Source organism: Hypanus sabinus, chromosome 27 (assembly GCF_030144855.1).
Source record: "Hypanus sabinus isolate sHypSab1 chromosome 27, sHypSab1.hap1, whole genome shotgun sequence".
NCBI lineage: Eukaryota > Metazoa > Chordata > Chondrichthyes > Myliobatiformes > Dasyatidae > Hypanus > Hypanus sabinus.
In genome coordinates, this window is record NC_082732.1 from 37,429,702 (window position 1) to 37,446,783 (window position 17,082).

A 17,082-nucleotide genomic window follows, 5' to 3' on the forward strand; every position below is an offset into this window, starting at 1 on the left:
CCTCATCAGTGAGACTCACTTTGTGCCAAACCAGACTAAACTGAAACAGACTTCAGAGGAATCACTGAAACAGCTGTTACAATTACTGACAATTCACTGAACAAATAGGTGATATGTAAAAAGATAAGCTTGCACAGAGAAAGTTAAACTACTAGAAAAATAACTATTTTAAACAGCCAAAAAAACTAATATGAGGAGGAGTGGGCAGCCCAGCAGCGCAGCAGTTAGTGTAACATGTTACGTAAGACTGGGCTTCAATTCCTGCTGCTGTCTGTAAGGGGGGTTGTACATTCTGCGACCGTGTGGGTTTCTCCCGGGTGAACGAGTTTCCTCTCCCGGAGTTTGAAAGTTGTGAGTCTACAGTGTTGACTCTGGAAGCATGGCGATACTTGTGGGCTGCCCCCAGCACACCCGCAGACTGTGCTGGTCACTGACATAACGCGTTTCACTGTATGTTTCAACGTTTTGATGTAAAGCTAATCTTTATACAAAGCCAGCCACGTAAATCATTTATCTTGTCCTAAAAGTTTGCTTACTTCCATAAGATATAGGAGCAGGATTAAGCCATTCAGCCCATTGAGTCTGCTCCACCATTCCATCATGGCTGATTTATTATCCCTCTCAACCCCATTCGCCTGCCTTCTCCCCATAACTTTTGATGCCATTACTAATCAAGAACCTATCAACCTCAGCTTTAAATATACCCATGACTTGGCCTCCGTAGCCATCTGTGGCAATGAATTCCACAGATTCACCACCCTCTGGCTAAAGAAATTCCTTCTCATCTGTGTTCTAAAGGGACATCCTTATACTCTGAGACTGTATCCTCTGCTCTTAGATTCCTCTACTATAAAAAAAACATCCTTTTCACGTCCACCCTGTCTCGACCTTTTCTTACTGTCTGTTTGTTCATTCATTATGTGCCTCATCGTATGACGTGGGCAATAATGGTCGTTCCATGGTCGTGATTGTTCTTGGCAAATTTTTCTAGAGAAGTAGTTTGCCATTGCTTTCTCCTGGGCAGTGTCTTTGCAAGACGAGTGACCCCAGCCATTACCAATACTCTTCAGAGATTGCCTGCCTGGCATCAGTGGTTATATAACCAGGAGTTGTGATATACACCGGCTGCTCACACGACCGTCTACCACCTGCTCCAGTGGCTTCACGTGACCCTGGTCAGGGGCTAAGCAGGTGCTCCACCTTGCCCAAGGGTGACCTATAAGCTAGTGGAGGGAAGGAGTGTCTGACACCTCCTTTGGTGGAGACGTATCTCCACCCCACCACCCAGTGATATTAGCAGGTTCTATCTGGTCAGACTCCAGGCCTGCAGCAATGTGGTGAACCCTAAATGTTCCACTGAAATGGGCAAGTATTTGAACCTACTTGACCAGCTCTCAGTAAAGGACGTTCCAACAGAGAGATGGGATGTCCCAAAGTGTGTCACAAAAATCCCAAGTCCTTCGTTTCTTTTTACAGTAGCCAGTTGATTGTAATACAGGGAGGATTCTTAAAGGGACTATTTCTTTTGTTGGCTTTTTATTAGTCCACTTTGAAAATTTGGTTACATTTTGTGCCACAACTGTGACAGTCCTCTACACTGTGAAGTTTTGGATCGATACTCATTTTCCTGACAATCTCCAAGCACAACAGTATCTGCAAGACACCAGGATGTAACCCTCAACACCGCGGCGTGTTGACATCTGGTGCGTGTGTCATACGTACAGTGACGACATTGTCACATTCCAATAACCCTCCGACCCCCACATTCAAACTGGAGGTCATGTGTTAGGGGTGAAAGGTGAAGTGCTTGAGGGGAACATGAGGAGGAACTTCTCCTCTCAGAGGGTGGTGAGAGTGTGGAATGAGCCACCAGAGGAAGTGGTGGATGCAGGTTGGATTTCAACATTTAAGAGAAATTTGGATAGGCACATGGATGGGAGGGAAATGGAGGGTTATGCCCGGGTATAGATCGATGAGACGAGGCAGGTTAATAGTTTGGCATGGACTAGATGGACCAAAGGGCTGTTCACTGACTTATGATGTGGCAACACAGTCTCTATTAAACACAGCAGCAGCTTCCTGGATTCATACAGCAAGATTCCTTCGTTATGGACATAAGATACCACAGATAGTTCAGTCTGGAGCAGAAAGACAAACTGTCGGAAGATGTTAGCAGGTCAGGCAGCATCTGTGGAGGGAAAAGGATAGTCAATCTTTCAGGCCAAGTCCTATGCAGATACCTCTGTATGAGGAACACATGGTCCAGTCGTATGAGAGGGAAGCACACTGGTTTAGTTTCTGAGGCACAGAACTGGTGACAAGTTCAAATCCCACCTCAGCAACTGAAAAATTTATGGTTGAGAAATGAAATAAGCCTGCATTTTAAAACTACTTTTAGTCACAAATTGTCTAAAAAGCCCGACACTATTAGTAATTTTTTTCAGCCAGGTTATTAGGTATATTTAAAGCGGTTGATAGATTCTTGATTACTAAGGGCATCAAAGGTTTAGGGAGAAGGCAGGAAATGAGGTTGAGTGGGATAATAAACCAGCCATACGTCTTATGGAGGTTGAGGTCCTATCTCCGGATTTCTCTCCCAAGTCCACTTGCCTTCTTTAGGACACTGCTTAAAGCCTTTCTCCTTAACCAATTCTTTTGTTACTTGCCCCCCAGTCTCCTTGTGTGGCTCACTACCTAATAACTTCTTCAGTGAAGCACCTTGGGGCACCTTACTGGTTAAATAAGTTTTATTTTTATTTAGAGATGCAGTATGGTAACAGGCCCGACCAGCCCAACAATCCCACACCCCTCAATTAATCCATGTGACCAATTAACCTACCAACCAGTATGCCTTTGGACTGTGGGGGGAAACCGGAGCACTCTGAAGAAACCTACACAGTCACAGGGAGAACGTACAAACTGCTCACAGACAGCAGCAGAAATTTAACATGGATTGCTGATGCTGTGAGGCATTCGGCTAATCACTACACTTGTTGTTATCAGCTAAGAGTACTTATTAATAAAGTTGTCCAGTGAGAGTGGGATGAGATGGGGTGGGAAGAAATGGAACCCAAGAATTTGATTTTCCCTTTGCCTCCAGAAGTGCTGCCTGACCCACTGAGTTCCTCCAGCAGTCGTGGGTGGACAGTTTTGTTAAATGTGCAGTTTTGGCTGGCGAAGAGTTTATCAGCATCTTGGACGTAGAACAGCAGCCTATCAGATCCCAGACTGAGTGTAATGTCTTTTCTTTCCAGGACTGAGTCCAATGGTCACATGGAGACTGGGAACACTTCTCTCTTATCCTCGTTTCTCAATAAGGTGAGTGGCCACTCGAGCCTTTCAGCCAAGCGCAGGGCCCCAAGGAAAAGTAGGTTACGTTACCTGCCCACAGATGTCCTGGTGATACAAGTTTGAATCCACACTCCACCAACCAGGGAACTTAAATTCACTAAAATTACTCTGGAATTAGACATACAATAGTGCTTGAAACTATCTAAGTGTGGTGAAACTCATGTACTCGCATCAATCTGGTCTTTGTTTGACTCCAGTCTCACGGTCATCGCCTGAATAGCAAGAAAGTAGTGAGGTAGTGTTCATGGGTTCAATGTCCATTCCGTAATCAGATGGCAGAGGGGATGAAGCTGTTCGTGAATCATTGAACAGTGCCCACGATGAAGCTGACTAATTTTACAACTCTGCGGCTTACTTCAATCCTGTGCAATAGCCCCCTCCCCACTCCCGCACACCGGACAGTGATGCAGATAGGTAGGATGTGTCAGCTTCCCTCTCATAAAATCGGGGAGCAGATAGGATTGGATCTGTTTCTGTTCAGTAATGTTGATCACACAATCTGAATCTAATGTCCAAAATGTTCATGTATTAAAGTGATTTGCCATAAAATTCTACACACCGTTAATATACAGAGAGGAATATGCTGCTGGATTGTATTCCAGACTCAGACCGTAGAAGAAACAAGTCTCTGCTACATCTTGGCATTGTGGTGGTATGTTCTTCAACAGTCTCAGCTGGAAGTCTTTGTAATGTTCTGCACTCTGCCACCCTGCTCCAGAGTCCTTGGGGCGATGGGGTAACGGAAGAAAGGCCAGTGATGGAGGATCTGTCCCTCACACCAACCAGTCACTGTTCGGTTGGCACACTCTGGAGATACAGGCCTCGGATGGCTGGGGGAGGGGCAGAGTCCGTCCACAATTGTCTGCGTTACGCACCTCATGCCTCGGGCTGAGGCCTAACTACTTATCATGTTTCCACTGCTAGGTATCCCAGAGCAACAGCGGACTGGGCGGTTTAATGAACCTCAAGGCAGAGCCGGATTGTGGGCATTCCGATGAAGACCAGGCTTCCTTCATGAGCAAAGCAATGGTTCAGCAGAGGCCGGAGAAACGGACGGAGCTCTGGGAAAAATACCTGCGCAGGTAGCAGCGAGAGCCACTGTGGTGATTAGTCTTTCTAGCTTCCCTCAGCGTAGGGCCAAACCACACAGACTGGCCTCCATCCTGGCCTCATGGTTACAGGAGGCTGCTCTGGGCTTTGGCATTGTTCTGGGACATTATGGCTGTGGAGAAGGCAGGGAGAACTCATGCAAGATGTCTCCTGCCTCTGTTCCATTCTCCTTATTCACTGATTTCCTTAAAATGCAGAATCTCAATGACAAAGCCACTGTTACCCACAGAGGTAGAGAATTCCACGTGTTCTGAGCGAAGGGATTTCTCCTCATCTCCGTCCTGAATGGTCAACCTCTTACCCTAAGGCTGTGGTCCCTGGTTCTGAACTCCACGGCCAAATGGTACTGGCACCCCACATCCAACCTGTTGAACCCTGAGACAATCTCGCAGATCTCAGTGTGATCACCTCTCATTCTTCCAAACGTCAGAGAAATGAGGCATTCTCCTCGTCCTCTTCCAGGTAACCCACCAATTCCCAGGGCAGCTCTGGGGAATCTTTGTTACACTCCCTCTGTTAGCCAGGACCTTGCTCTGTACTCCACACACGTTGTCTCATTACAGCCTTATACAATTCTAGTTTTGTTACAGATAAGCAAGACTTGCGGAACGTGGAAACTCCCCGAGTTGTTCAGCTAAGCTGTAATGATAACACGATCCCCGTCTCTCACTGACTGCTGCCTCTCCTTTCTAGGTTTACGACAGAGGATTACTGTGAGAGCCAGTGTGATTTCCTGCACAAGGTCCATTTCCATTGTGTGGTGGAGGACTGCGGTGCCCTGTTCAGCACCCTGGATGGGGCCATCAAACATGCCAAGTGAGTGTTACCAGGCAACAGCAAGCGCGGTGCAATCAAACCACTTGGATGTTATTCATCGCCAATGTTCCCTCCAATTTTTGCGTGGACCAGCTATTGCTCTGAGGGGGAAGTTTTTGCATGGCCTGAAAACTGCGCGGAACTTTAATTATTTTCTGAATAGAGTCATAGAAAATGACAGCACAGAAAAAGGCCCTTTGGCCTATTTAGTTCATGCCAACTCGTTTAAACTGCTTACTCCCTTCAACCTACTCCAGGACCATGGCCCTTCATACCCCTTACAGACCCCTACCATCTGTGTACCTATTCAAACTTCTCTTAAACGTTGAAATTGAGCACTATTTCCACTGGCAGCTCGGTCCACACTCTCACAACCCTCTGAGTGAAGATGATCACCCGCATGCTCCTTTTGAACTTTTCACCTTTCACCCTTAACCTGTGACCTCTGGTTGTAGTCCCATCCAACCTCAGTGGAAAAAACCTGCTTGAATTTACCCTATCTTTACCCTGCATAATTTCATATACCTGTACCAATCTTCTACAATCTAGGAAATAAAGTTCTAACTTATGCAATCTTTCCTTATAACTCGGGTCGTCCAGTGCCACAACATACTTGTAAATTTTCTCTGCACTCTTTCAATCTTATTTACATCTTCCCTGTAGGTAGATGACCAAAACTGTACACGATACTCAAATTCTTAGATTTTATTTATTAATTAAAGGTTATAATGAAACACGGTACAACAAAAAAAATTGTTCACATTTCATAAATGTTTAAACTTAGGCAGCAGCAGTGTTGTATGTACTGATGGTTTATTAACAAGGAGCTACCAACTTCCATTCTGTGTTCATTGTTGCAATTTGTAACAGTGTTGTAACTTGACGATATAAATACTTTGAAGTTCTAAAATGTTCCAAAGTAAAAGTTGCAGTACTTTTATCATTTTGAAAATTTATGGATAATTGTACATTAATTAACATACAATTAATTACAATTATATTTCTCACCCAAATGATGGTCCCTGTATGGAATGAGCTGCCAGAGGAAGTGGTTCAGGCAGACCATCATCATCATTATCATCATGTGCTGTGTCATATGACATCATCATCATCATGTGCTGTGTCATATGACATCATCATCATCATGTGCTGCATCATATGATGTAGGCAATCATGGTCCCAATTTTTCTACACTGTCATCTTCTGGGCAGTGCCTTTATCCAGCCTTTATCGATACTTTTCAGAGACTGTCAGGCGGGTACATTAACATTTAAAAGCCACTTGGACAGGTTCATGGATAAGAAAGGTTCAGAGCAGGGGTCCCCAATCTTTTTTTAATGTCATGGACTAAACCATGAAGCAAGGGGTCTGTGGATCCCTGGATTTGAGAGAGGTGTGCCAAGCATGGACTAAAAGCAGAGGTGAATACACTCACTGTTTCAGGAACAGCTTCTTCCCTTCTGCCATCAGATTTCGGAATGGGCATTGAACTCATGAACACTTCCTCACTATTTTTTGCTCTACTTATTTAATATTTCTCTATATATGTCTTATTATAATTTGTCATATATATTTATGTATAACTGTACTGCTACCGCAAAACAACAATTTTGCAACATACTGTGATAGTAAACCTGATTCTGATTGAAAGCTAGACCACATTTTGCACTGAATTTAGCACCAGGATCCAAAAGCAGGCGCTAGGCGCTGGATTAAAGCATTCAGGGAGCCATGTGATCTGTTCTGAAGGCCAGTAGCTAACAGGGAACTCAGATGCCCAAACCTTACCTCAACAACCAAAGCACCTGAGATAAAGGAGCTTAACAAGTCTCCCAATGTCCCCTTTGTAGTCAGATTTTAAAAGCTGAAGCCTCTGGCATTTATGAAGTAAATCCATGACAAATTGGTCACACATACTCAAGAGCGGCAGAGAGATGCAGGAGCCAGTCTGTAGTATACAGGAGCATGGTGGCATTTTACTGGGTGGCTACCCCAAAGGCATAAGTATGAACTCTGAAGGGATGACGAGTTCCAATCTCACTGTGACAGTTAATGAATTAAAGTTCACCTGGTTAAAAGAACTCTGGAATTTAAAAAAGAAATTAAAGATTATTTTAAAATGGATAGGGTCATGAAGAGAACCTGTGGTGGTTCATTGGCCTTTATAAATCAAAGTATTGAGTGCAGGAGTTGGGCTGGTATGTTGAAGTTGTACAGTACTGAGCAAAAGTTTTCTTTACACACACACACACACACAGACATACACACACACACGCGCGCGCCGAAGACTTCTGCACTGCATTGCATTTGTCAAAATGGAGCAGAAGCCGAGTTTCTAAATCTAGTGGGAGCAAAGAATGTTGGGAATGGTGAGAGTGGAGTGTCGTGGGAGGGGTGTGAGACAGGTGACAGGGAAAGAATGCTAGGGGCAGTGGGGTAGTGTGGGTGCAGACACATCCAGCTCTGAGATACCAGGCAAGGTCATTTGATTTCAATTGGTTCATTGATCATTAGAGAATGTCTCTCTGACGCTTCCTGCTCCTTCCCCTCTCCCTTCCCCTTTTCCCAACCATGATTCACCTCTCCCTGCCCCCTTCCCACTCTCAGTCCACAATAGAGACCCAGATCAGAATCAGGTTTATCATCACTCACATACGTCATGATTTTTTTGCGGCAGCAGTACAGTGCAAAACATAAGATTACTACAGTACTGTGCAAAAGTCTTATGCACCCTAGTTATATATACTGTATGCAACTAAGACTTTTGCACAGTACTGTATAAGACTTTGGTGAGCAATGCTGTCTCGTTTGTCTGTTCTCTTGGATATTCATTGTTGGTTGAATAACAGCTAAACTTGAACTTCAACTTAAACTTCAGGCGTAATTGGGAGTATTGTGTGCAGTTTTGGTCACCTACCGACTGAAAAGATATTAATAAGATTGAAAGAGTGCAGAGAAAATTTACAAAACTGTTGCCAGGACCTGAGTTGTAGGGAAAGGTTGTATAGGTTAGGACTTTATTCCCTGGAACATTCAAGAGTGAGGGAAAATTTGATAGAGGTGTACAAAATTATGAAGGTATAGATAGGGTAAATCCAAGCAGGCTTTTTCGACTGAGGTTGGGTGAAAGGTGATATGTTTAAGGGGAACACGAGGAGGAACTTTTTCTACTCAAAGTCTAGTGAGAGTATGGAATGAGTGTATAAACCAGTCAAATCAATGACAGTTCCAGATGGTCTATAAATTCTGGCCATGCTAGTGATACCCACAATTGGCGCACAAATGTACCAAACATTTATTTCTCTCTAATTAGAGTTTTCATTAACTGATGAAATTACTGTGTAGCAGAGTCCTTATCTGTTTAGATACCGTAGGTTGAAATGAACTCCGCTTTAAGCCCTGGCCCCTTTAAAATTGATGCTGTTTATATTTATGAAGTGGCAAATAACCTTGCTCTGACCCAGGCATGATTCTAATTTAGATCAGGTTATTATTTAAATAATTTATGCAGATTAAAAAAAATGCGGAGGTTATTCAAGGTCCAATTACTTTGATGACATCACTTCAAGGGCTGGCAATTCGGAGAAAGCTTGTGTGGCTTGTAGTCAGGGAGAGGAGCATGGACCACAGACTCTGGCGCCAGTGGCGGGTGATTTAAAGGTCTTCCCCTCCAGCAAAAAAAACTACCATTGATTAATAATGCAGGCTTGAGTCAAAGAAAATCACAATGCAACCAATTCTTTCTTAAGGGATGAATAATTAAAATGCAACAGGATCTTCTGTCTTTGATGACTGAGGCCTACTGTATTTGGTGCTCTGTCAGATGTGCCCATGGTAGTTAACAGGGTAGCATCTAGGCTTCTCAGTCAGCAGGTTGGGGGTTCAAGTCCTACCTTGGTCTTTTGGAATGGTATTGAAGGAGTACTTTTCCTTTGAGGTCCATGTCTTTTCATTCAAGTGGATACTAAAGTGGAGGGTGAAAGTGTATGAGGGCCGTCATCAAGCTGAAGGCACATGGTTCTTTTCACAATCAACTGGGTTGGGGAATCAAGCACTGAAGGGCATTGGTGTAAGGTGAGCAAGGAGAGATTTGTTTAACAGGAATCTGAGGAGACAATGTTTTCACTCGGGGTGGTCCCTGAATGGTTCAGACATGGAAAAGTTCAAAGTATATTATTATCAAAGTATGTATACTATATACAACTTTGAGATTCGTCTCCTTAGGTACAGTCACAAAACAAAGAAACCCAATAGAACCTATTGAAAAAGACTGTCAAACACCCAGCGTGCAAAAAAGAACAAATCGTGCAAGCAATAAAAAGTAAGCAAATAACATTTTGAACTGAAGTTCACAAAGGTGAGTTCACAGCCATGAAGCCAGTCACAGCCTTAAGGAGACTGCAGTGTTTGCATTCTTATTGTGCCTTTCACAACTCCGGAAAGCAGCCCAGCCTCAGTTCAGCACAGAGACAGGTAAACCTCACCAAGCAGAGAGCTGACACCAGGTCATATCTCTCCTCCGGCCCCAAACCCTGACTTTTCACTCTGGGCCACCGCTGAAATTGGACAAACCTCGACATGTTCCGTGCTCTCAGACCCGGACTCTGCCATTTTCATATGCCTGGGCCCTGGCACCTGGATTCAGCCTGCAGCTGACCTTTCGGATCTGACCTAGTGCTTAAATCAGTAAAACATCCATAAAATGAGATTAGAGAGATTTGGGCCTAAAGTGGGCAAATGGGGCTGATTTAGATAGATAGTTTGGGCCAAGGGGCCTGTTTCCAAATATCATCAAAAATAAAGCTACAGGTGTGACAAATCTGAAATTATAAACATAATATGCAGGTCAGGCAATATTTATGGAATGAGAAAAGATGTTGGCTTGAAGAAAGGTACAAGAATTATAACGGGAGTCCCGACAATATGGATTCCTGAAGGAGACTATCCAGCCTGTTGTGGAATCTTGCTGTGCACTAATCAGCTGCTGCATTTCCAAATGAAATGGATGTTGTCCTTCAATGGCTGGAAAGCCACTGGGATATTCTGGGTTTGTGAAAGGCATAGTAAGATTGTGAACCTTGCAGTTCCCTTACAACTATGGGGGTGCAAGGCCGATGGAGGGACATAGAGTCTGTGGTATTCTGCTCTGCGTCCTGCTGAGGGGGCACAGCATCGTTAAACCAACCCCACAAAGCTCTGTCACTTGCATCACTAACCAGTGATTTGGAAGCAGTTTCTTCTTTGTGTAAAGCCAAAGTTATGAATTAAGCCTAGTCCACGTTTTTCAAGCCATTGCTCTTGACATAGGTACAGTTACAGCACAGTACAGGCTGTTCGACTCACAATGTTCACCTTTTAACCTACTCTCAAATCAATCTAACCCATCCCTCCCACATAGCCCTTCATTTTTCTTTCATGGCTAGAATTTTGTTGTGCATCTGTCGGGGCCTGGTGGAGTTGGTCTTGCCTGAGGGTGCGCTGTCTCTTTAAATCCGCGGCTGACTGACAAGATATTTCCCTTTTCCATAGCTTCCATTTCCGAGCCGACGGCGGGGTGGTGAAGGTGAAGTCGGAACCTTGTTTCTCCAGCCCAATTGCCGTGGAGAACAGAGCCCCTGGCACCTCGGCATTCCCTCCCATCGCCATGGTAACAGCTGCAGCCGTGCAAGTCTCCCCAGCGAGCCCCAAAGTCATCTCCACCGCCCCGACGCTCTTCACCTGGAAACAGCTGGCAGCTTCCATCCCTCAGCTCCCCGTCTCCACGTTGGCGACGTCTTCCCTGGCAACCACATCTCTGGAGAACGCAAAGCCTCAGGTCAAACCAGGATTCCTGCAGTTTCAGGAAAAGTGAGTATGGAAGGTTTCCGTAACCCCGGGTGTTTGACAGACTTTCAACAGGATTAACTCAACCACAACTGTCTTCAAGCAATTTAATCAAGGCTGACTTGTGATCTGTGCGAAGTCAGTGTGCAGTACGGGTCCCCTTACCGAAGGACAGGTACAACTACACTAAGTGTCCACTTAGGCACACCAACATGTTCTGCTCTGAATGCACAACACTTCAAGGTTTGACATGTTGTGTGTTCAGAGATGATGTTCTGCACACCACTGTTGTAACGTGTGGTTACTTGGGTTACTGTCACCTTCCTGTCAGCGTGAACCAGTCTGGCCATTCTCCTCTGACCTCTCTCATTAACAAGAGATTTTCACCCACAGAACTGCTGCTTACTGATTTTTTTTTTGCTTTTTGCCCCATTCTCTGCAAACTCGAGACACTGCTGTGTGTGAAAATGCAAGGAAATCAGCAGTTTCTGAGATACTCAAACCTCCCCATTTGGAACCACAATCATTTCACAGTCAAAGTCAATTAGATCACATATCTTCCCCATTCTGATGTTTGGTCTGAACAACAGCTGAACCTCTTGACCATGTCTGCATGCTTTTGTGCATTGAGCTGCTGCCACATGATTGGCTGATTAGATACTTGCATTAACGAGCAGGTGTACAGGTCTAGCTAGTAAGGTGACTACTGAGCGTGTACACCATGGAGAGTATGCAGTGAAGATTGTCTGAGATGGCCACGTGAGGGGATCGAGTAGTCTAGACCTCTATTCTGTAGAGTTTAGATGAATGAGAGATAATGACATTGAAACATGCACATCCTTAAAGAGGATGACGGTGTAGAAAGGGAGAAGAGGTTTCCTCCGGCTGAAGAATCAGGGCCTAACTCTCACAACTGGAGATAAGAAATGAGATCAGCAAGAAATTTCTTCGCTGAATAGATGTTGAATCTTAGGAATTTTCTGTTCTGGAAGGCTATGGAGGAATTGTCATTGAATTGTCATTCAACAGATTTCTGGATGCTCATGGTATCATGGGATATGGGAGTAGTACAGGAAAATGGTGTTGAGAGAGAAGATCCCTCAAGGTCTAATAGAATGGTGGTGCAGATTCAAAGACTTGTGTTGGTCATTAATGTAGATGACATAGTTCACTGTATGTTTCAATGTATATGCGATAAATCCATGTAAATTAATCTCAGTCTGAACGGTGAACACAAGATTCTGCAGCTGTTGCACATCCAGACTAACACACACAAAATGGTGGGGGAACTCCACAAGATGGGCAGCATCTATGGAGAGAAATAAAGAGCCAAGGATTTAGGCCAAGACCCTTCACCGGAACATGAAAGGATGTGCGTGTTTCAGTGGGAATCCTGATAAAGGGTCTCAGCCTGAAACATTGGTTGTTTATTCCTCTCCATGGATGCTGCTTGACCTGCTGAGTTCCTCCTGTATTTTGTGTGTGTGTATGTTACTCTGAAATCTGAGTGACCTGCTCTTGCCCCATTGTTTTTATGTTTTAAGTTTGCAACTTTGAGCTCTTCAGGGAAGGGCTGTCAGTGGCTGCATTGTCCCCCTCCAAATGACATCCCATCCATTGGTCGGAGTCACGAGTGGCTATTGTGTCCCCGGTCTCCACATGAATGAATTAAACTGACTTTATTTCTTACATCCTTCACATACATGAGGAGTGAAAATCTTTACGTTACATCTCCATCTAAATGTGCAATGTCCAATCAAACTCATTTATGATAAATAGAACAGTCAGTGTAATATAGAGTACACTCGAATCAGTGTGAGTTCATCAGTCTGATGGCCTGGTGGGAGAAGCTGTCCTGGAACCTGTTGGTCCTGGCTTTTATGCTGCAGTACCGTTTCCCATATGGTAGCAGCTGGAACAGTTTGTGGTTGGGGTGACTCGTGTCCCCAATGATCCTGCGGGCCCTTTTAACACACCTGTCTCTGTAAATGTCCTGAATCATGGGAAGCTCACAACTACAGATACGCAAGGTGGGGAAGTACGATATGAAGAGCAAGCTGTTGTCAGTGTAGCTGGCTCTCCCTCTCCACACAGGTGATGAATCCAAAGGATTGACAAAGACCAATACTGTTTAGCACCAGTGGCATTGCAGGAGTTGCCAGTCAGGGTTGAACTCAACATAGGACTGCCTCAGGGACTCCAGCTCCAGATTTTTCCCTCGGAGTTTACTTCCCCTTGAGGGGTATAGCCACAAGGCAGTGGAAATTCCTTCTCCTGGATGAGCTGCCAACCACGACTGACGAGGCCCATTTGCCTGAAGCAAATGCTTTTAAGGTGCCATTAACCTGGATTTTCCCCTTGTCCTGTCAGTAGAAACAGTTCTGCCAGGCTTAGGAGTTTAGGAAATAGGTTTGGTTGTTAGAGGCTATTTGAGACACACACCATTGGGAGCATTTACAGTAATAGGTAGTGGGAGCTTATCTCCCGTACGTCCCCTCTGGCTATGACGACTTCAGGCAACCATCCCATCATACATTGGAATATTTCACTATTGCTGGGTTATAAAACCCCAGCTTTCTAAATCTAACGATAACATGGGAGCCCCCTCAGGAGGAGGACTGTGTTAATTCAAGAAGGGTGCTCATGGACTTCCTCAAGTTCAAAGTCACCAAGCACTGCCCAGAGATTCATCTAATTGTGGGCATTCAGAATAGACACCAGAAGTACAATAGAATCAATGAGAAACCACACACAAAGACAGACGAACAACCAATGTGCTAAACGTGACAAATTGTTCAAGTACAACAAGAAAAATAAAATAATAATAATAAATAAATATCCAATAAATTATCTATTCTGGTTATCAGTCGAAGAAATAAACCTGCAATAAGCCAAATCACAGTGGCCAAGCGTTTTAATTCTGATACCCATTCCCGTTCCGACATGTTGGTCCGTGAGCTCCCCTTGTGCCGAGATGAGGCTTCCCTCAGGTGGAGGAACAATACCTTATATTCCGTCTTGGTAGCCTCCAGTCTGATGGCATGAGTATTGATTTCTCATTCGGGCAAACAAATTTCCCCCCTTCCTTCCTCTATTCCCCACCTCACCTGCCTTTCACCTCCCCCTGGGTCCCCTTTCTCCTATTGTCCACTTGCCACTCCTATCAGGTTCTTTCTTCTCCAGCCCTTGGCCTTTCCCATCCACCTGGCTTCACCCATCACCTCCCAGCTAGCCTCCTTCCCCCCCCCACCTTTTTATTCCGGTGTCTTCCCCCCTTCCTTCTCAGTCCTGAAAAAGGGTCTCGGCCTGAAATGTTGACTGTTGATTCTTTTCCATTGATGCTGCCTGACCTGCTGAGCTCCTCCAGCATTCAGTGTGTGTTGCTTTGGATTTCATGCACCTTCAGATTTACCACAGGCGCCCTCATCTTCCTCCCAGTATTTCTTTGCCTTCCCCCTTGCTGCGTCTTTTACGCTTCATAATACATACAGTTTTGAGGCACTTAATGGCGGCTGTAAATTCCTAGAGACATTCCGACATCCACAGCTGCCTCCGATCCTCATGCAGTGGCAGTGATAAATGTAGATTATAAACTTCCATGATGTAAGAAAGTTCACAGTATCAATCACGTAACTACAGTCAGGTAACGGATTAGTGTCATATGTCAAACAGACAACAACAGATACCTGAAAATAGATTATGCAGCCAGCTCTGTCAAAGGGGTTAGTGGTTGTCAAGAAACACAAATGTTCAATATACAAGCCCATGTGGCTGGATTAATGCTTAAAGCTTGCACACGGCTATCCGTCATCTATAAGATAGAAGTGACAGTGGCAATTTTAGTTCAAATAATCAAGGCACAGAGTTTTATGTCAAGGTTTGATGGTGCGGTTCCAATTTTGAAAGAAGCCAGGTCCTCCCGCGTATTGTCCAATGAACTGTGTTGAAAGCAGCAAAAGGTTAGTGTCTGATATGTTGCCCATAGTGCCCAAAGGAACTATGCATCGCATCTCCAGGACGCACTGGGAATTAGTGAGGGGGGGGTCCTGTTTTATGAGAGGTGGCTCTTCTGATCCAGTTTATACGCTGACAGAGCCTGCCCGCAGTCGCTGAGTTGTCGTAGCGATAAGAGGATTGGAAGAAAATCTGATGGGGAAATAACCTGCTGTTTATTAGTGGGAAATTCTTTATTATTTGTAATATTCTGATTAAAGGGGAATTGTCACCAAGTTCAAACCACAGGCCAAGGGGAGATTCCCTCCGAGGCACATTGTCACTCGGGGAACATTTTTCACAATTCTCTCCTGTGGGGCATGGGTGGTGCTGACAAATGCAGTATTTACTGTCTACCTCTCATGGCACAGCAGCAACTCAACTTTATTAGAAGTTTTCAAAGATCCAGCATGTCAGCTAAAACCTTTACAAACTTGTACAGAAGCACAGTGAAGAGTATAGTGACTTGCTGCATGACGGTCTTGTATGGAGACACCAATGCCCTTGAATGGAAAAGCGGTGCATACAATTCAGCCCATCACAGGCAAAGCCCACCCACCATTGAGCACATCTACAGGGAGTGCTGTTGCTGGAAAGTAACATCCATTGTCGAGGACTCCCACCCTCCAGGCCAAGCTCTCTTCTCTCTGCTACCATCAGGAAAGAGGTGCAGGAGTCTCCACACCCTCAGGTTCTGGAACAGTTATTACCCTTCAATCGTCAGGCTCCTGAACCAGCGTGGAGTGGGTAACTTTGGTCACCTCCACACTGAACTGATTCCACAACCTATGGACTCACTTTCAAACACTCTACAACTCAGGTTCTCAATATTTCATGCTCACTTATTGATTATTATTATTATTATTATTATTTTGTAGGTTTTTTGCATTTGCATAGTTTGTTTGCATGGTTATGTGCCTTTGTATGCAGTTTTCAATGATTCTATTGTGTTTCTTTGTATTTACTGTGAATGCCCACAAGAAAATGAATCTCCAGGTAGTATATGGTGACATATGTAACTTGCTCATTTGAACTTGAACTTCAGATTTTGATTAGGGCTTCTGCAGAATTGCAATGCTCAATGGGAATTATTCTCTTAGTAGATCCTCTAACTCATACAACAAGCTTCAAATCCAAAACTTCAATTGTTACAAACTTTGCACATGTATGAAATTTTACTTCTGTCACACTTTAAACATCTTCTAGATGACTCCAGTGCCGCATATTGAAATTTGGATGAAGTTTGCCTTATTCAAGAAGAAAAAATTAAAACTGGTTCTCCCTAGACAGAGGGAGACCTCACTGTGGGAGATGGACATAGAGAAACCCTCACTGAGGGAGTTGGACATAGAGAACCCCTCACTGTGGGAGATGAACATAGAGAACCCCTCACTGTGGGAGTTGGACATAGAGAACCCCTCACTGTGGGAGTTGGACATAGAGAACACCTCACTGTGGGAGATGAACATAGAGAACCCCTCACTGAGGGAGTTGAACATAGAGAACCACTCACTGAGGGAGATGAACATAGAGAACCCCTCACTGTGGGAGTTGGACATAGAGAACCACTCACTGTGGGAGTTGGACATAGAGAACCCCTCACTGTGGGAGATGAACATAGAGAACCCCTCACTGTGGGAGTTGGACATAGAGAACCCCTCACTGTGGGAGATGGACATAGAGAACCCCTCACTGTGGGAGATGGACATAGAGAACCCCTCACTGAGGGAGTTGGACATAGAGAACCCCTCACTGTGGGAGTTGGACATAGAGAACCTCTCACTGAGGGATTTGGACATAGAGAACCCCTCACTGTGGGAGTTGGACATAGAGAACCCCTCACTGTGGGAGATGAACATAGAGAATCCCTCACTGTGGGAGTTGGACATAGAGAACCCCTCACTGTGGGAGTTGGACATAGAGAACCCCTCACTGTGGGAGTTGAACATAGAGAACCCCTCACTGTGGGAGTTGGACATAGAGAACCAC

The 17,082-nt window shown here is 44.7% G+C and overlaps 1 protein-coding gene across 1 annotated transcript in view; it reads left to right on the forward strand.

Moving 5' to 3' along the window:
- The window catches only part of casz1 (castor zinc finger 1), a 145,425-nt gene that overhangs the window by 90,156 nt on the left and 38,187 nt on the right, over window positions 1-17,082 (forward strand). Inside the window, exons 14-17 of the mRNA XM_059951623.1 lie at window positions 3,255-3,318; window positions 4,276-4,433; window positions 5,155-5,277; window positions 10,807-11,124. Of these exons, the coding sequence (XP_059807606.1) occupies window positions 3,255-3,318; window positions 4,276-4,433; window positions 5,155-5,277; window positions 10,807-11,124 (663 nt within the window). The remainder of the gene's footprint in view (window positions 1-3,254; window positions 3,319-4,275; window positions 4,434-5,154; window positions 5,278-10,806; window positions 11,125-17,082) is intronic.